Here is a 20,399-nt window from a genome sequence, read left to right on the forward strand (position 1 = left end):
ATTTATCCCGTGACTATATGGATCTCAGTATGTTTGACTTGTTTATATTCAAACAGTACTAGTAATTTAAAGCTGGGACAGCATTTGCAATGATGGAACTGAGATAGTGACGTCACAGTGATTGAAGGAAGAGGCGGCAGTTAAGACAGTTTCAGTTTTAATTAGAAGCCATGCAACAAATACAGAATTACCGAAACACTTCCATTATCTTTCTACACACATGGCTATGCCCATCCCTCCTCCTATACACAAAGCAGCAACCCCCCGTTTTCCACCTGTTCGTTCCAGTGCATGCACAAGCGTAACAAGGATCCGACAACCAGATGCTCCAAGAGGATGGCCAAGGGCAACAGCCCCACCTTCAATGTTCACCTGCCACAAAAATTAAGTGTCCATGTTAAATATAAAGTATACCATAGAACAAGGCAGACAAAGGGGCAAGAAGGGAAATTATAGCAGTGTTCGAGACTGAAGACGCTTCAATGACATTCTAACCAGCCTTCAATGGAGAGATTATCTGTAATGGTTTTTTTTAAAAAATAGAGGTAGAGTCAGAAAAAGGACCAGAGGACAAGTTAGGGTGAGGAAAGTCACTAATGCAATAGTTCGGCAGCAATAGCTGTGTTGATGAGCAGCATTTATTCCAGAAAAAAATGGCTACAACCCTGGGAGTTGGAGGTAAACTGTCTACAGTGGTGCCTCCGCGATTCTCTTTGTCTAGCGGTTTTTTCATCTTGCGAGCAAGCCCATTGACGGCTTAGCGGATTAGCGCTTTTAGCGTCTTATCAGCTTAGTGGATAAGCAGATTAGCGGCTTAGAAAAAGGGGGGGAGGGAAAAAACTCGCAAGACATTTCGTCTTGCGAAGCAAGCCCATAGGGAAATTCGTTTTGCGAAGCACCTCCAAAACGGAAAACCCTTTCGTCTAGCGGGTTTTTCGTCTTGTGAGGCATTCGTCTTGCGGGGCACCACTGTATTTGCAAGGGGAGTGACCCCCAGTTTCTTCAAAGCAACACAGGCACCTTCATTCCAGTGATGGCTGGTAGCCAATAGACTTGGTGGAGCTACTAGGAGGGGCATGGAGGTGTGACCAAGTTCTGATGCAATTGAGATGCATCATTGTAGTAAAGGACGCATTCCTGGCAGGCAAAATCACTCTTCAGAGAGTGAGTGGTAAGGCCTGGCAAGGTCAGTCTCAAGGACCAGATCAAGGCCTGGAGAGGTGCATCTGGCCCCTGGGCCTGAGTTTCCCCATTCCTGCACTGGAGGAAGGAAACAGCTTTTGTAAATTCCTCCTTCCCTCTCCCGTCCCTCAACAGTTTTAACACCTACCATACCAAACCTGTGTACACTTTTCTTCCAGTAGGAGGCTCTCCACCCCCCAAATCATCCCCTTCTGCAAATGAAATGAGCCCTTCTATATTCACCAACCCCCAATATATGCAAATTTATTCTGAATGCCTTCCACCTTATCTGAGAGAGGCTATACCTAATTATCTCTCCCTTTGTCAGATAAGGTTAGATATTCCAGTATTGAGCTTTCAGGACATACCTTTTCCGGGTTCAGTTTTAGCTCTTTTGTTACTGCACAACCTAGAGCAGCAAAGGCTTCATTGATTTCATACAAGTCCACCTGATCTGCTGTCCAACCTGCTTTTTCCAGCTGCAGAAGGGCAAACAAGTAATTAACATCAAGGCTTCAAGCAATTAGCAGCAAAGCTGGTCTGTGTGCCTTCAGGTTTTAGAAGCAGAATATAACCAACTAGATTCCAGACATTAGGAAAACGGTAATGCTATGGGCAGTTGGTTATTGACTTTAAAAATACTGTTTGAAGCCTTCGCATTAACATGGAAGATGTAAAATTTTACACATAGGCTCATTAAATAGCATGAGTCTCACAGAAACTATGTGTGCCAATGTCTCAGATTTATTCATAGAAACTAAAGGAGTGCATTGCTTGGAAAACAGTAATTTAGCATCAACTGAAGATTTCTGAAAACATTTTTAAAATTACCATATTTTTCCGTATATAAGACTAGGTTTTTCCCCTAAAAAATAATGTCAAAGATTAAAGGGCGTCTTATGCAAAGATACATCTCCACTCCCCCATTTTCTTAAATCTGAGCCCCCCAAAATAGCAGACATCTTATATATGGGGGCATCTTATAGATGGAAAAATACAGTATATCGTTCGGGAGGAAGTAGAGTGTATGTTTAATACAAGATTTGTTACTCAGGACTAACCAACTACAGTGGTACCTCAGGTTATATACGATTCAGGTTACAGACTCCGCTAACCCAGAAATAGTACTTCGGGTTAATAATAATAATAATAAAATAATAAATTTTATTTATATCCCACCCTCCCCAGCCGAAGCTGGGCTCAGAGCGGCTAACAAAAGTAAAATGATACAACATTCTAAAAACATTTTATTAAGAACTTTGCTTTAGGCTGAGAACAGAAATTGTGGTCTGGCGGTGCGGCGGCAGCGGGAGGCCCCATTAGCTAAAGTGGTGCTTCAAGTTAAGAACAGTTTCAGGTTAAGAACGGACCTCCGGAACAAACTATGTACTTAACCCGAGGTACCACTGTATTCTGAAAAGATTCGCCCTGTTCCCAATATATTACTTACAGCTTTCTTTATGGCTGAGACAGGCGCAATCCCCATGACAGAAGGATCTACACCAGCTTGGGCCCAGGATACAATCCGTGCCAAAGGGGCAAGACCTCGTTTAAGGGCTTCAGCTTTCTTCATGAGAATTACAGCTGCAGCACCATCATTTAGACCTGGAGTGGAGTGGGGCGGGGGGGGGGGGGAGAGAGGGGACACGGCTTGAGACTCAAAACATGCCATTGAAAGCATTCTCCAGGTAGAGTAAAACCTGAAAGTAGATAGAACTACCACAGTAGAAATCTTTTGCCCTCTGCCCTTCAGCTGCCTATTAGCACAGGAGTGAATTAACTTTTTCTAGCCAGTGGGCCAAATCCTTATCCCCATGACCTAGTGTGCCAAATTGAACAGGTAGATTTCCCCACAAACATTACTAGAGCTTTCTCCCCACCCCCAATGTCACAACTGGAAAGCAATGGCAAATGAGACTCATATACAAATATAATGGTCATATTTTAGTCATTTATTTCATAAAAATTATACACCACTTGATTGTAAAAAAACAACAACTTCAAAGTGGTTGATAGGAACACTTATCTTCTTCAAAATTGTAATCATCAGTAAGTTATCAGTATTAGGTAAAGGTAAAGGACCCCTGGCAGTTAAGTCCAGTCACGAATGATTCTGAGGTTGTGGCGCTCCGCTCATCTCGCTTTACAGGCTGAGGGAGTTTTTCCGGGTCATGTGGCCAGCATGACTAAGCCGCTTCTGGCGAAACCAGAGCAGCACACGGAAACGCCGTTTACCTTCCCGCCGGAGCGGTACCTATTTATCTACTTGCACTTTGACATGATTTTGAACTGCTAGGTTGGCAGGAGCTGGGATTGAACAATGGGAGCTCACCCCATCGCAGGGATTCAAACTGCCGACCTTCCGATTGGCAAGCCCTAGGCGAACCAAATTGTTTAAGGATGGTATATTGAAAAGTGTGACCTGCCACAAAATGTTGCGGTATGGCTCAGTTCCCCTGTTCGGGATTCGAAACATTCCAGCTTATCCATCCCAGTTTTCCATTCTCACCTCCCCCAGCCCCAGCCCATCAGCATCCTGTGGCCACTGAACACGCTTATTCCTCACTGGGAAGTTTTGAGGGTTCTCCCCTTGCAGATTTCCCCTAAAGATTTATACATTTCTTTGTACTTCCACAAAGGTGGGGGTTCCCAGCTTGGTGCTGCTGCATTGGCTACATATACAACAGCACTTTGAGATCAGGTTAAGTATATACAAGTAGGACCTGCAAGAAAATGTACAGAATTCCTGACACTCCCATCTCATTCCTACAGGGCTTCCATTTCTCCCGCAGTCTGTCATCAGCATTCCATGCCCACTGAGCATGCTCAGTCCATACTGAGTTTTCCCCTTTGAGGGTTCATGAGGGACAGAAACACACCTTTCAACTTTGAAGGACAACACAACACTTTAAAAGAGGCTTTTGGGATTCTGCATGGCAAACTATTTTACAAACAGTACTTTGTACTGGTCTTTTTAAGGCTGGATCTAGACACATCAAAGAAGCGTTTCAGTTTATAGCATTGTAAATTGTATAGCATTGTAAATTTAAACAGGGAAAACAGGTAGAGAAAAACGGGAAAACAATGTTCTCACACATACAATGCATATAAATTGTTTTTTCTTTACCAGTCTAGTAGAGTCCTAAGTCTCTACTGAGGAAAGGCCTAACAACCACCTCCCCCTCCCCCTCCCCCACCCCACTGCAATGCCCCAAGCTGTGGTTGGAGAAAATACATGCCTTTCCCCTGCCCCAAGTATTCCCGATTGTATCTGTCTGAAGTTAAATAAAATTTGCTTGAAGCAGCTGCATTTTAAGCATTATATTTAAGTGGTAACCATTATGATCCTTAATTACCCACCCTTCACCCTCGGGTCCTGGGATGGGTTACAAAATTAAAACGCACTATTAAAAATGGTTTATAACATCTTAAACAAACCTGAGGCATTTGCTGCGGTGACGGTTCCTGTTCCATCAGTTATAAAAAAAGGCTTGAGCTTTGCCAACGTTTCCAACTTGGTACCAGAGCGAGGATGCTCATCCGCTTTCACTTCAACCGGACCTGCAAGGCAGCATGTATTTCAGAAAGAACTGTCTACGTAGAAGTTAAAATGGAACCTAAGATCTCTGTACCCTATCCAAATGGAAATTCATCTCCCTGCCCCCAACCCATCCCCCATCCTGTCCTCTCCCATTCACTTCTATGGAAGCAGTCGCTCTGTGCTTGCAGAGCCAGCCCTCTACTGCAGTACAATGGGGAGACACACTCACACAACAACTCATAGCAACTCTGTGCTCCCACGGAAGAATGCCTAGAGCTCCGGTCTACTTCCAATACGTACAAAGGTACACAACAACACCTCTCTTTTGACTTACAGTGGTACCTCGGGTTACATATGCTTCAGGTTACATACGCTTCAGGTTACAGACTCCGCGAACCCAGAAATATTACCTCGGGTTAAGAACTTTGCTTCAAGATGAGAACAGAAATCTGGCTCCAGCGGTGCAGCGGGAGGCCCCATTAGCTAAAGTGGTGCTTCAGGTTAAGAACAGTTTCAGGTTAAGAATAGACCTCTGGAATTAAGTACTTAACCCAAGGTACCACTGTACTGTTAAATGAATTAGACTTTAAGACAAAGTTTCAGAAGAAGAAGAGTTTGGATTTGATATCCCACCTTTCACTCCCTTTAAGGAGTCTCAAAGCGGCTAACATTCTCCTTTCTCGTCCTCCCCCACAACAAACACTCTGAGGTGAGTGGGGCTGAGAGACTTCAAATAAGTGTGACTGGCCCAAGGTCACCCAGCAGCTGCATGTGGAGGAGCGGAGACGCGAACCCGGTTCCCCAGATTACGAGTCCACCGCTCTTAACCACTACACCACACTGGCTCTCAGAAGGTCAGGAAATGTTGGCTCAGAACCGTTTCAAACAGGAGACCTCTGAAAAATTACTTTGCAGCTGGACAGCAGTAAAATGGTTACCATCCATCATTTCCGCTTTACTTCTCACAGTGACCATGTAAATTACTAATCTTGTGGGTCAGACTCTGCCCACCTCTGAGTTAGATCATTATCCCAGATAACAGAGGAAGAACTGAAGCACAGAAACAGATCCAGATCATGATAACTAGTCATACGCCGTGTACCCAGAACAGGTGTTGCTATGAATACATACTCACCTTTCCTAGAAGGCACAGGAACAGGAACAATCTCTTTATCAAAATAGCCAGCCTTCTGGGCATTTTCAGCCTTGTTCTGTGACTGTACAGCCAGTTGATCTTGCTCCTCTCGACTAACCTGCCACTGCTTGGCAACATTTTCAGCTGAAACCAGGAATTGGGGAGTATATACTCATTATCAAGATGCAGCAAGAGTCACATTGCCATATGCACAGCACAGCTTTAATTGCATCAAACGGTCAGTAATGAACTATGGGAACCTGCTGCCTCCAACGTTCAATGCTTACTCACTCATGACACAATCAAATCTGTTTTGTTGGAAAGGTATGCCTGTTGCTTAAATAAATGTTTAAAGCTATTGCTGAAGGAAATGCGAAAGCTGAAATGGTCCATCTAATATTTAATAAATAAAAATAATATCCAATATTGAACTAGACTCTTCCCCCACCCACTTGACAATGCCATTTGGAAGAATCATACGGCTTACCAGTTATACCCATGTGGTAGTGGTAGAAGGCATCTGTCAAACCATCCAAGATCAGAGTGTCCTGCAAGGAGGCGTCCCCCATCTTCAACCCACTGCGCATATGAATGACGTGAGGTGCCTACAAGGAAATCATTTTGACACATTTAGAATTCTAAGAATGACGTTGTTTGGAGGTGGGTGGAAATCAAGTCTCTTCTGGCCAGTCCCTCGTCATGTCACAGCTATTCCGATTTTTATAAACAAATGAGGTCTACGGAAGGGGCCGCAGTACAAGGTTTGCTTATGGAAGATGCAACCCCAGTTGAAAGAATCGCGTAGGTGACAGGGTATACCTCTTCCAGAGCCCTTGGAGGACTGATGATGATCTGAGCAGGCCATACATGGGCAAATGGTCAACCCAGATACATCCAAGGTATGCTCAGTTGGCGAAGTAGTTGACTAGAAAAGGATCCTACCTGTTCTGGATGGGGCTGCACCACTGGTGATGTCAGGACTTTAGGGCAAAAAGAGAGGGGAATGAGCAGGAAGGCTCCTAACACAGCAGGACTGTGATTTGAAGTGAAACGGTTGCCATCTAAAGAGGGGAGCTCCCATTAAGTCAATTAAGTCCAGAGTCTAACTTTACTTAACTGAACCAATGAATTACACACTCTCTCTGCCGCCCCATGTCTACAGCTTGGGGGTGTTGTTAGACCCAGCCTTGTTTCAGTCATAGAATCATAGAATCATAGAGTTGGAAGAGACCACAAGGGCCATCGAGTCCAACCCCCTGCCAAGCAGGAAACACCATCAGAGCACTCCTGACATATGGTTGTCAAGCCTCTGCTTAAAGACCTCCAAAGGAGGAGACTCCACCACACTCCTTGGCAGCAAATTCCACTGTCGAACAGCTCTTACTGTCAGGAAGTTCTTCGTAATGTTTAGGTGGAATCTTCTTTCTTGTAGTTTGGAACCATTGCTCCGTGTCCGCTTCTCTGGAGCAGCAGAAAACAACCTTTCTCCCTCCTCTATGTGACATCCTTTTATATATTTGAACATGGCTATCATATCACCCCTTAACCTCCTCTTCTCCAGGCTAAACATGCCTAGCTCCCTTAGCCGTTCCTCATAAGGCATCGTTTCCAGGCCTTTGACCATTTTGGTTGCCCTCCTCTGGACACGTTCCAGTTTGTCAGTGTCCTTCTTGAACTGTGGTGCCCAGAACTGGACACAGTACTCCAGGTGAGGTCTGACCAGAGCAGAATACAGTGGCACTATTATTTCCCTTGATCTAGATGCTATACTCCTATTGATGCAGCCCAGAATTGCATTGGCTTTTTAGCTGCCGCGTCACACTGTTGGCTCATGTCAAGTCTGTGGTCAACCAAGACTCCTAGATCATTTTCACATGTACTGCTCTCAAGCCAGGTGTCACCCATCTTGTATTTGTGCCTCTCATTTTTTTTGCCCAAGTGCAACACTTTACATTTCTCCCTGTTAAAATTCATCTTGTTTGTTTTGGCCCAGTTCTCTAATCTGTCAAGGTCGTTTTGAAGTGTGATCCTGTCCTCTGGGGTGTTAATGATTCCACTATGCAAATAATGGCTATTCTGAACTAGTCCAAATCTTTCCGCCCTGAGAATTGTTCCAAACCACTAATCTGAAAAAACCAACTAAGTCTGAGGGCCTGAGGGCCCTTTTATGAACAGCAAAAGCCTCACCTTGCTCATGCTTTCCATGCCTCCAGCCACTACAATACTGGAATCTCCTATCATGATGGACTGAGCGCCTAAGCACACGGCTTTCAGGCCTGAACCGCATATCATCTGGCAGCTCCAAGCAGGTATCTCATATGGAATCCCAGCGGCGACACTGGCTTGTCGGGCAGGATTCTGACCAGCACCTACAGAAATAGAAAGAATTCATCAGCATGCAGAAACAACCAGGCTCAATTGCTCTCATTCCTTCCCCCTGCCCAACTTTCGGCCCTCTCCATTCCTTTCCATATGAAAAGGCAAAAAGGACACAGAAACACCATTTGGCTACAATATTCTCAAGCATCCTGTTTTGTTCTTAAGTGGGTAGCTGGCTCTTGCTTGCAGAACCAGACACTGCTTTCCAAAACCTACACTTAACTCTGCATTTCAACACCTGCCTTTGGGTTGCTCAAGTCACCTCTGCTCTGGATTTACTGGTCTCAAAAGTGTTTTCTGCTCTTCCCTGACACCTGATTTAGGGCTTCTGTGCCTTCAGGATAAATTACAACATTCCTATGAGCTGGGCTTCATTTAGTTTTGAACTCCCACGTTCCACTGACACAACTTCTGCACCTTCCCTCCGTCTTCATGTTCCTTTTGTGGGCACCTTCCAGGAGTCAAAATAAAACCTCATTGCTTCCTGACCACTTTTCAACCCTGCACAACAGTTCTGCCAATTAGAATTGTTATGAGGGCACCCTGTGTCACCTCAGCCCTCCCCCAACTGTCTACTAGAGCAATGTTTCCCAACCTTGGGCCTCCAGCTGTTTTTCAACTACAATTCCCATCATCCCTGACCACTGGTCTTGCTAGCTAGGGATGATGGGAGTTGTAGGCCAAAAACATCTGGAGGCCCAAGGTTGGGAAACACTGTACTAGAGGATGCTTAACCATGGAAGACCATCTCAGGTTAGCCTGGATGGGGGAAGACTGTGAGGGGCTCAGCAAGCGAGGGATTAGGAAGAAAGTATGAACCGTGATTAGGGACCGAGAAGGTATCAGGGGGAGCATAGGTAGTGAATAGGATTATTGTGGACTGGAAACTCAGGAGTGGGCAAAGAACATTTTTATAAGATTCATTCGCAGAATGAGGGAGAGTAGGGAACTTCAGGCCAAAGGGCAAAATACAACCTTTCAGAGCTCTTTATCTGGCTCTTGGGGTGGAGGATAGAGAGGGATGTGCGAGTGTGGAGAAAGTAGCCTACTGTGCAAATTCACCTCAGCTGCTCCATCGACTTTTCCCTATGCTCTTTCCCCCTCTCTACTTACATGCGTCCCCTGCCCAGAAGGGACTGCTGCCCTCAGTCTGAAGAACGCTCCCCACCCCTTGGTTAGCATGTAGGGATGTGTTGTAACAGGCTTTTAAACTCTAGATGTTGACCTTTCAAGATAAGGGAAACTCTTCCTACTAAGCAATTATTCCTTAGAAGACAACTGCTCCTTATAAACCAACTTCCCATGAGTTATGATGCAACCTGAGGTAAGGTTATTTTGGCATTACCTTCTGAGATTTAAATTAAATGAATTAGAGTAAATGAGGATGTTTGCTACCATTTGCTCACAAATAAAACCCAAGTGTTTGCTCTCAGGAAATTTGATATACCAGCATTGAGATGAATAAAACTGGTAAGTAGGGTTGCAATCCAGCAAACTGTTGTAGCTTGAATACCCTCGGTGCTGCCGGAGGTGAGAGAGCTGTGGCTTACCAATGAAGCCTCTTCTCTGGCTGTGTGGCCCACCACATGTTCTGACTGATGTGGCACATGGGGAGTCCTATATGTTGTGACAGGGCAGATGCCAGGACCTGAGAAGGAGCAGTCACAGTTACTTCATCTCTGGCTGCCAGGGGCAATGAAAGGTTACAAGACAACTTGCTGTAAGCTGGCAACCCTACTTACACAGGGGAAGAGAAGGTAAGCTGTACAGTAGAGGAAGATTAAAAAATATGACTCATAGTATAAATGCATATCTTGCCTAAGTATTACAAAAGCCCTAGTGAAGAGGGCAAAACAGATCCCAGACCAGCACCTGAGAAAACTGGTTCACTTAAGACATACCTGCAGCCAAGACTTGTCCAAATATAACCTCAGATACTTCTTTAGGTTCAATTTTTGCCCTCTTCAAGGTTTCCTTGATGGCTACGGAAGCCAGCTCATGGGCGTGCAAAGTAGACAAGGCACCATTGAAGGATCCTAGATAAAATGCAAGTTAAGTTGTTATACTACAGACAGGCCTTTTTCAACCACAAAATAAGTACTTTAGGAAAAGGTTTGTGAATCCAGGTCCAGTAAGGCATATGTAAATGAAGTAATATAGGGTGGGGTGTTGCATAACTGGAATTGTACATATGACTCAAATTATGTTTCCTAGTAAATCTTTGTGCATAAGTGAAACATAATCTTGTCCATGCTGACTTTAAAATTGGTCTCACTAATTTAAATAAGACTAACTCCCAATAAGTAAGGATTTATGTTGGTGGGAGCAGACTTATTGTTGGGGGGCAGGCTTCATGTGGTGGTGGTGGGGCAGAACTTCAGTTACCGATAATTAAGTATTCTTATTGTTTTAATTGATCATGGGGGGGGGCAGCTGGCCTCCCAACCCCCCTTGGTTACGCCCATGATTGAGTATTATGCAAATGAAGGCTCCCTTTGGTTTGTTTTCTATTTTGCTATCTTTCAGTTTCAGTCATTCATGCTCAAAATCATCTAAATTGGGGGTGGGAAAGCACTCTCTCCTCAATGCGACATACCCCACAACACACACACTGTCTGTGCTGCTCTTCACTCTTGCTTTGTGCAAAATGGGTTAAAAAAAGGTATTCATTGTCAAACTGGAAACTCTGGCGTGAAGCCAAATAAAAAAAGAGAGAGGCAGATGTATTAAAGCTAAGTTGTGCAATAACCAGTGTGAATATTAAGAGTTAGTATGGAGAATAAAAAAAAAACTATCAAGAGTGGGAAAAGATGATTTTTAAATAGAAGACAAAAGAGTAAACTTTTCGAAGCAGATAAGAGGCTGCATTAAAGTAGAGGCAATAATCTATTTTGTCCTGCAGTTACACACAGAGGAAACACGCCCCTCATATGTAATCAATGTTGAAAACAACTCTGCACATGTTCAGAGGTACTCAAGCTGCATTTTTGAGATCAAGAGTTGGCATTGCAGCTTTCTGCCAAAGCGAGTTGCCGACCCTGGATCCCCCTCTCCAAGGACATCGTCACATGACCCAAGAGCCACATCCTTTTACCCAGGGATGGATTTAGGTTTGATGAGGCCCTAAGCTACTGAAGGTAATGGGGCCCTTTATATGTCCAGCTGTCCTTTGTCAACAACAAATTGTTGCAGTTTTTTGTGTTGAATATATGCTATATAGTAATTTATGGATCTAACAGGTATCTAAAGCCATTTGCACATAACAATATGTATTTTATCAAAGTAACTTACATCATAGGCACCCTATGTATATAAATGAGCAAACCAGTGCTATTTTAGGGAGCAGGCTAGCAGGCGGGGCCCATTACTTACATTATAGGAGCCTATACAACACAAAACACTGTTGCTGTATGTAGGTTTTATTTGATTTGTTTTTATCTTATATTTTGGAAATGTACATCCAGGTGTTTTTTTCCCTTTAAATTTTTTAGGGGCCCCGAAGAGAGTGGGGCCCTAAGCTATAGCTTGTTTAGTTTATCCGTAAATCCGGCACTGCTACTACCTCTGTGCAGAGGACTGGCTAAAGAGCAGCATTAGGTTCTGTTCATCTAATGAGAACAGAAGCGAGCCGAGCTTTCATGGTTCTACCCGGCGCAGGCCAATCGGAGGAAGAGCGCGATTCGTCAGCGCCTCTCACGAAGCAATCACAGGGCTGCTCCACCCGGTGGCTCTACAGTTCCTACCCAATCACTGGGCGAGGCGGAGCCTGGAGTGACCACGTTGATATTTACCACCGGCTCTACGCCACAAGTACTCCACGAAAATTAGAAACTCCGAAATGAAGATTAGGTTGCCTGTTCTATTGAACTCAACGCGGCCGGCTGGCTTCCGAGAAGACATGTTTGCATGGTTAAGGTTTGGGCGATCTGGAGGAAATGGCTCTAGAAGCTTGCAGTCCTCATGAAAACAGAGAAGAGTTGAGTCAAAATTGACAAGACGCCCACCTTTCATGTAGTTGCAATCGCAAAAATATTATTTAACTTTGGATTAGGGCCAACAACCACGTTGATTTGGGATGACGTCTAATGGATCAAAACGACAGCTCATCTTCGGATACTCGCACTCTTCGTCCTCTCTTAAAACCACGAAGGGCTGGCCAATCTAAACTGCCGCCCCCCTTCCTTCGAGTCTGCAGTTCCCCTTCCACGAGAAATGGGCTACAGCTCAACTGGAGGGGCGCTAAAATGATACTGGGCAGGCACTGCGATAGCGAATGCTTCGCTTTCCAGCCGCAATCAAAAAGATCAGATCAGAAGAATCCTTATTTGCATCAGCCACTAGCCATAAGCAATAGAATAAAATAAAATGGGCTGAAGATAGAGGTAAAAACTTAACTAGACAAAATACATTTTGGAGGTTTACATCGATGATCAAGATCAGAAAGGAAGCGAAGCTTCTCCATTGGGTAAAATATTCCTTCCAGGCCCAAAGCCGCCGCAGCCGGCCTTGCGCGCCCTCCCACTCACCGACCGGGGTCCTGACAGCAGCCACGAGCACAACACCTTCCCCGCTTGCATCCATGCCTCCTCCAGGTCCTGCTTCGGCGGCTGGTCCTGCTGCACCTTAAGCCTGGCCTTTAAGCCGCCTCGCGCCGCCCGAAAATGCCACGCGCGTTCTCATTGGCTGCGCGGGGCTACTCCCACCCCCTCGATCGCCTCCGTCACGGAGGGCTTGGCTGAGCGTGCCGTCACGTGACAGGCGGGAGGAGGGAGGGGTCTGAGAAGGAGGGAGGTTGCGTTTTCGCTTCCAGAGAGGCTTTGAAGGTGACGCCGTCTCAGTGCCAAAAAGATGGAGGATGCTAGTGTGCGGGAAGCTTCACTGAGGGATTGCAAAATTGTCCAGTAGCACCTTAGAGACCAATTAAGTTTGTTCTGGGTATAAGCTTTCGTGTGCATGCACACTTCTTCAGATGCACACGAAGGCTTATGCCCAGAACAAACTTAGTTGGTCTCTAAGGTGCTACTGGACATTTTTTTTAATTTTTACATATATTTCGACTGCGTCAGACCAACACGGCTACCTACCTGAATCTGAGGACTTGCAGTTGTCACTCCCTCAGCCTTCCTCCCAGGAGCCCAGAGGAGGTTAACACGGGGTTTCCCCGCTGAAGCGATTCGAAATAATCGATTTATCATCGTTTCTATTCCCTGCCCCCCCAAGGAGATCAGAGATTAGACGAACAACATTTTGTCCTCACAATAGGGTCCCCAGCTTGTGCGTGCTGTTAATCTGAAGAGTATTTGTTGTAATTATTTATTGTTACTTGTTAACAACATAACAACTCTAACAATGTTATCAGCACAAGTCAAACAGCCAGCTGCTTCTTTTTCCAGGGAGCATCCTTAAGCTCTAGACACCTTAACATTAAATCAGACATGAACTCTAGAAAGTAAAGTCTCAACCAAGACCTAGAAGAGCCATGCCCACTCTTAACTTTTCCTTTCATATTGCTTGTTAATACCTACGGTAAATCATCAGTCAAGTTGCTTTAAAATGCAGACTCATTCTTAACATTATAATTATAATAATTATTAAATTTATTACCCAGCCTTCACCCTAAGGTCCTATGACAGGTTACAACAATTAAAAACACAGTTTACAACAATTAAAAAGCTTACAATTAAAAAACACAATAGCAAAAAAATAGTGTTGGTCCTGAAAAATATATATTTCAGGGGTCCTAGACCAGGGTAAAGACCTGCACCTTCAGGATTCACCAAAAACATTGTACACAGAAGATTTGTTTTTCCGCTTTGCTGAAAGTCATTGTGCAAGATAATTATCTCCCCATTAATTTCTTCCTTGTTGATCTGATTTGCCAATAGAAGTTCCCATATGAGCATGCAAACTAGTGTGCCTTAAACTCAGCACATAGACAGAGTTTGGCTCTGGAACCTGTTTTCAGTGCCAGGATTCAACCCTGGAACATATGATGCAATACTAAAGAGTATCCAACCAGATAAATATCATGAATTACTACATAGTATGTGTCAGAGCTGCCCCTAGGTCCCAGCTCACAGAGGACCAACGCCTGATCGTCGTTATGTACAAAAGTCTTTATTGAAGTTCAACTTCCATTCCAAAGCCGCAGCGCGCAGCTCTACGTCTTAAACCCTAGACCGTCGAAGTCCCGTCTGAATCTCCTCCCCTCTGACACCAGTTTAAGATCCTAGCCCTGCTCCACCTTTTCCGTTGTTCTCTCCTCCTCTGGGTCCTCCTGCCCGCTGGGGCTTTCCCCTTTCTGGACTCTTCCGACGCTGAGTCGCCTGACTCCTCCCCCTGTCTCCGGCGGGCTTTAGGACCCGGTTCCCAATCCTCATTCTCTGCTGTCCCGCGCTCCTGTACATTTGAACTTGCCTCTCGCGCCAACCCAGTGACCTTCCTCCTGACCGTCACACTGCTTCTGTCACTGCTTCCCTCTTCCGGAATACTGCCCGGATCTGACCTCCCCTCCGTTGTCTGGCTCTCCGATGGAGGCATGGCCAGCCCTGACTTATCTTCACTCCCTGGTGTGGAATCCTCTGCCCTCGATACCTGGGACTCTCCCCCCCCCCACTATGCTCTGGTGGGGAAGCTAGTCCTGATTTCCAACTGCTACTCTGGGAGTCCCTGCTGGCCCCTTGCTCCTGGAGTGTCCCCCTTGGGAATCCCCTTGCCCTGGCCACTGGCGCCCCCTTCTGTGAATCTTCCGATTCGCTGGAGAGGCTCATGGAATCTCTCGGGCCACTGTCATCTTCTCCTACGCTGCCCTCAGATTCTTCCCCTTCGCTCTCCATCTCCCCTCTTCCCTGTGCTTCTGCTCCTGAACCCCTGACACGTATGTAATAAAACTATATTAAATTCTGTCTTATAAAAGATCTGATCAATCACATGCATGACAAACCACGTTGAGCTCCATTGTGAACTGCTAGTCCATTTGTGGTAGTAAACCTCTAAGTTACAGTGAAGAACCCTGCCTTTTCCCTTTTTCTTCTGTTACCAGATGGGTAAATACTGCATCCCAACTTTCCTCTTATCTCCCAAAATTTTCTGTTTCATGACATGGAACCTTTTCCAGTTTTTCCATTTCTGCAAAGCTGGGCCTTTAAGACTCTCCCTCATAATTCCTATTTGATAACTCTCCGCTTATTCACCTCAATCTCTGCAATGGTAATTAAATATATTGTCCAGGCACTGTATAGTGTCCAGGCCTTGCTTGCGTACAGCATTATTCTATAGTGGTGTTTCAAGCTTCAAAACTGTATTATCACTTGCAAATCATTTTATATTGGCATGAAGCCAGCTCTAAGCTTTTAGTCGTTTTAAAATAAATATTACAATTATAACAAGAAGCAGCAAGCATACTAATATTGGTCTGTGTTAAATTCCCAAATGACCTAAGGTTATCAAAGCCAATCCAAGTGCATATGTGGACATAATAATCTCCAGTAAAGAATCCATGAATACTACTTTTTTATTCTGCTAAATTAGCCCTTCAGTGAACATGTGTGCAAGTTTGTGTAAATGTGTGTGCTAATGCACTAGCAGATCTGGTGGTACTACCATTTGGCCTGTTGCTGTAAGTAGATGGGGGGGATCTATAAGCAAGGAAAGGCCTGCTACCCAAGGCCTCTGACAGGAGAGCACCCTTGTCCCAAATGGGCTATAGTTCATTGATGATATGTTCTAGCTAGCAGATGTAGGTGACAAATGGTGCTCTGTCACTTTCTCTTCTGTTTTTCAAAGGAGACTTCTTATTCTTGAGTATTCACGTTACTGATGCTGATAAACAGCAGTAAAGCAGTGCAGGCTTATAGCAGCCATACCACCTTCCCTTTCCTTTGTGAAATTCAGTTTGTTGAGTAAGTAGGCGAAAGGCAAACTTCTGTTTCTCCACCTGAGTCCCCTATGTGCAATATGGGAATAATAATAATTGATCCTACAGTGATAGTGTAAAATTAATGATATTCTATGTGAAGTACTCTGAATATTCTAAAGTACTGTATACAACAAAAATATATAATATGGGTTGTTTGCAATGAAGTTGTTCTCTTCCCCTCCCTCTCACCTCCTTGTGCACTCCCTCAAATCTGCTCTGCAGGGTTAGGGGAACCCCTAAAACAGATTGGGGGCTGGATGGTAGGAGGAGAGGGAGGTACAAGGGCACAAGTGGAAGTCCTTACATGACTGGAACAAGTTTGCTGGATACCATCCTATGTCATCACTGCAAATGATGGTCAAATGTCATATTAAGGTGAACTGCTAGTGTAATCAAATAATAGAGTTTAGAAAAGTTGGTAAATCAGCAACTATGAAAGTTAACAGGTCCTTCTGAAGGTGAATGCCAGCAAAAATTTGAAGCCAAGAATCTACCACTCCAGGCGCACTAAATAAACATTAACAAATAGTTGCAGGGGTGTATGTGTGGATATCAGTAGTTCATTTCGTAATGCCTTTTTGTCAAAATGATCCTGTGTTATTTCAGTAAAAACTGCTGACGTCTGAGGGAATTCTCAAAAGTGTATTCAGGATAGTAGCCATGATGAGTTTTTATTTTGCTCCTCCAACTTTTTAAAAACACCCCACTACCACCAATATATACATTACTAGCACCTTGAACCCAGTGTTGCTTGGGAATACTAATGCACTAAAAATCAGTGCAGTTTTGGAAGGTTCAGTCCATCATATTGATTCAAAATGGCATGCATACATAGACACAAACCTGCTTATTGATCTCAGGAACCGTCATGCAAAATTTGGTTACGATATCTTACGAGGTTTCCAAATGCAGAACAAACAATATAGTTACATAATGTGTGGCCGCATTTTCCACATCACATGCCTTTTTAAGAACTTGAAGATTTATTGAGAAGTCAGAAGTGTTAATGGTTCTTATGTATCACAAACAATTCTGCAACAGTTTAGAAAACTGAAATTCATCAACTTATTAGAACAGTTCTGACAACAAATTCTGCACCAACATAAAACAATTAGTGAATAAAATATGGTTCTAGATTGGGGTATTTCCCCATTTGATTTCACTATTAAACAGTGTGTACTTCTATTTGGTGGAACTACTACTACTGCAGCTTTCCAGTGTAGTAGTTGTGGTCCCACTACCAATGATAAAGCTGAATTTCACAGACCACCTGAATGGAGCTCCTAAGACTACCAGTGGCTCACAGAACACCATCTGAGAACCTCTGACACAAACATTATCCAAGATGACTGGATTGAATTATAACCCCCTTCACAGCAGTTACTCCTGTAACTACATATTTACACTGGGGCATTGTTTCTTGTGAGTTCCCTGCCACTATGTCAAGACTACTCCAGTCTCCAATGCTTTAAGAGCTATGAATTCCAGCTGTGGCATCTGCTTCACCTTTCTTGTGTCCTGATCTTATGAGTTATGACCACATATTATCTAATATCATTTGATACATATCCTCCAGAATTAATATTCCTTGTTTTGAGGCTGCCTTCATGAACAGTCGCCCACTGCCTGGACCTCCTATGAGTCTCTCCCTTTGCAATTGTTGACCACTTTTGACCTCTTTAGGCAACTCTGCTTGTCAGTAAAATTCTGAACAAGCTCATCTTATTGGCCCTGGTTCTGTTAAAGGTTGTTCATACCATGACCCACCTTGATACTGTTTTCAGTCTTCACTTTTCTTCAACTGCCACATATAGCCTTCCTTTTGAATTTTTTTTTTTAAAAAGAGAAAAGCGAAGTAATAGTTTCTGTGAGTACGCCTACAGCTTAAAGTGTAAATTTAACTATTCTCTCCTCCTTCATCCCTGTAATAAAACCTGGGAGTTGTAATGCCAGAGTAGTGCTGGGACCTCTGAGACACAATTCCCTCATATTTCTGTAGAGCTAGAATCTCCAGAGGACCTTAGCACCATCCATAACAGTTTAAGGTGGCAATGCTAAGTACCTTAAAGGTAAAGGTAAAGGTACCCCTGCCCGTACGGGCCAGTCTTGACAGACTCTGGGGTTGTGCGCCCATCTCACTTAAGAGGCCAGGGGCCAGCGCTGTCCGGAGACACTTCCGGGTCACGTGGCCAGCGTGACATCGCTGCTCTGGCGAGCCAGAGCCGCACACAGAAACGCTGTTTACCTTCCCGCTGGTAAGCGGCCCCTATTTATCTACTTGCACCCGGAGGTGCTTTCGAACTGCTAGGTTGGCAGGCGCTGGGACCGAGCAGCAGGAGCGCACCCCGCCGCAGGGATTCGAACCGCCGACCTTTCGATCGGCAAGCCCTAGGCGCTGAGGCTTTAACCCACAGCGCCACCAGGTAAGGCTAAGTACCTTACCTGGGAGTAAATCTCATTGAACGTATTGATTTAGGGTCACTTCTGAGTGAATAAGGATGATATGTTTACACTTTGTCGCTTAGCTAAATAATAGCACCACAGACACATGTGAAGATGCTCTTCCTGTTGCATCACCATCCTTAGCAGATACAAGTACGGAAACCACATGATGAATTTAAAAAAAAACTGTAAGAATGATGCATAGGTGTATTTCAGATACTTTGAAATACTATTAGTGTTAGATGGGGGCTTCCATGTCAACGTACTAATATTTACACATGGAAAACAAGATATTTCCACAGAATTACAACATGGATTGCTACTGTTAAGTAAACCCTGGTAATTCTACCAGGCCTGTAGGGAACAGGCACACTTTTCCCCTTAAAAAAAAAGGTGTGTGTGGAGTTAGTTAATTCCAGAGTTCTTTTTCTGTTCATAATATAGCAGATCTGCCCTCTAGTGATGAGTGTACTTTATTTATTTATTTTACTCCTGCCAACATGCTGGAGGCAACACTGCTAAGAAAACACAGAAAGGGTTGTTGTTTTACAAAGGTTGAAACTACAATAAAACACTTAAAAAAATTCCTTCTCACATTTCTTTGCATAATGCCCATTGCCATTGTTCACAAGTTACATTTACCCCACTTTAAATGTCACACAGAATAATACACTGTATTTCTCAAAATTTTGCTAAGGTTCTTAAAAAAAGAGATAGATAAGAGAGAACTGAAAGGTTGGGAGGGAACTGAATTATATGCAATACTTACTTTTCCTTCCAACCCCAACTCAGGGCTAGACCGAAACATTTTGTTACCTGAAACAAAAGTACACGATGACATCCCTTACAGCAGCTGCTATAATCATAGATTTATAAGGGACCCTGAGGATTATCTAGTCTAACCCCCTGTAATATAAGAATGTGCAGCTGTCTGTTACGGGAATCAAACCTGAAATCTTGGAATTATGCCTTTTCTTTAATTCTAAATCCCAATTTGATTCCCACCAAATACAGAGATATCTTTGATCACAAGGCAGACAATACCCATGACCCCAGGACTGGCTCTGCTTAACCTGTACAGGATATACCACGAATTAGAAACAAAGAACTTAGAACCAATTTGTTAAGGACGACCATTGCCAGGCCCGGTGGTATAGGGTGATCTGACAGGTAGCAGTATTGGGGAAATTGACATAAAAATTGAAGATAGCAAGAGGCCAGGGGAAATATAGTAATTTTTATGCAGTCTGGGTTGACTTTACAGATTATACAAAGAATGAGGCATATAGCAGAACAGTGCCTATGGCCTACAGCACAATTTGACTTGAATGAAGAACATACTTTATTATTTTTTCTCCTCCCCGCCTGCTTTGTATAAACCCTGCAGACCACTGATGCTGATATAATAACTTTTTAGCTGTGGACAACCATTCAAGTGATGGTGGCTAATATATATTAATTTGTGTTTGTTATACACTTTGACAAAGTGCTGTAGGGTATTCATAGATGATTCTCTGTATGTACAAAAAAAATTCCTTCCAGTAGCACCTTAAAGACCAACTAAGTTAGTTCTTTTTATGAGCTTTCGTGTGCATGCACACTTCTTCAGATACACACGAAAGCTCATACCAAGAACTAACTTAGTTGGTCTTTAAGGTGCTACTGGAAGGAATTTTTTTTGTTTTGACTATGGCAGACCAACACGGCTACCTATCTGTCTCTGTATGTAGTTGGCTTATCTTTGTTTAAAATGGTTTTTTAAAAAAAAATTAAAGAAAAAGTGACAACTTTCACACGTTGTT

At 43.9% G+C, this 20,399-nt stretch overlaps 1 protein-coding gene and 1 long non-coding RNA gene across 2 annotated transcripts; both read right to left on the reverse strand.

Annotated features, from left to right (window-relative positions):
• Nucleotides 1-140: 140 nt before the first annotated feature.
• On the reverse strand, nucleotides 141-12,922 carry ACAT2 (acetyl-CoA acetyltransferase 2). The gene is made up of 9 exons (XM_079971911.1): nucleotides 12,764-12,922; nucleotides 10,139-10,273; nucleotides 8,046-8,227; nucleotides 6,346-6,463; nucleotides 5,859-6,002; nucleotides 4,621-4,743; nucleotides 2,633-2,787; nucleotides 1,551-1,661; nucleotides 141-372 (listed from the first exon to the last, which is right to left on the reverse strand). Exons 1-9 carry the CDS (start codon nucleotides 12,816-12,818, stop codon nucleotides 205-207), a joined length of 1,191 nt encoding a protein of 396 aa, XP_079828037.1. The 5' UTR covers nucleotides 12,819-12,922; the 3' UTR covers nucleotides 141-204.
• Nucleotides 12,923-18,145: 5,223 nt separating this feature from the next.
• Nucleotides 18,146-20,114, reverse strand: LOC307213791. Its single transcript, XR_013837690.1, has 2 exons — nucleotides 18,593-20,114; nucleotides 18,146-18,217 (listed from the first exon to the last, which is right to left on the reverse strand). It is a non-coding gene; the product is annotated as an uncharacterized lncRNA (long non-coding RNA).
• Between the last annotated feature and the right edge of the window lie 285 nt (nucleotides 20,115-20,399).

This window comes from Podarcis cretensis (assembly GCF_951804945.1).
Source record: "Podarcis cretensis genome assembly, chromosome: 3".
Classification (NCBI taxonomy): Eukaryota; Metazoa; Chordata; class Lepidosauria; order Squamata; family Lacertidae; genus Podarcis; species Podarcis cretensis.

What these genes read in the sequence shown, in the direction of transcription:
- ACAT2 (XM_079971911.1), bottom strand. Translation starts at nt 12,818, where the DNA reads ATGGATGCAAGCGGGGAAGGTGTTGTGCTCGTGGCTGCTGTCAGGACC. An exon ending in TGCTGTCAGGACCCCGGTCG is followed by an intron (nt 10,274 to 12,763) that starts GTGAGTGGGAGG and finishes CATTTTATCTAG; the next exon opens with GATCCTTCAATGGTGCCTTG. An exon ending in TCCTGTGCCTTCTAGGAAAG is followed by an intron (nt 4,744 to 5,858) that starts GTGAGTATGTAT and finishes GCTGCCTTGCAG; the next exon opens with GTCCGGTTGAAGTGAAAGCG.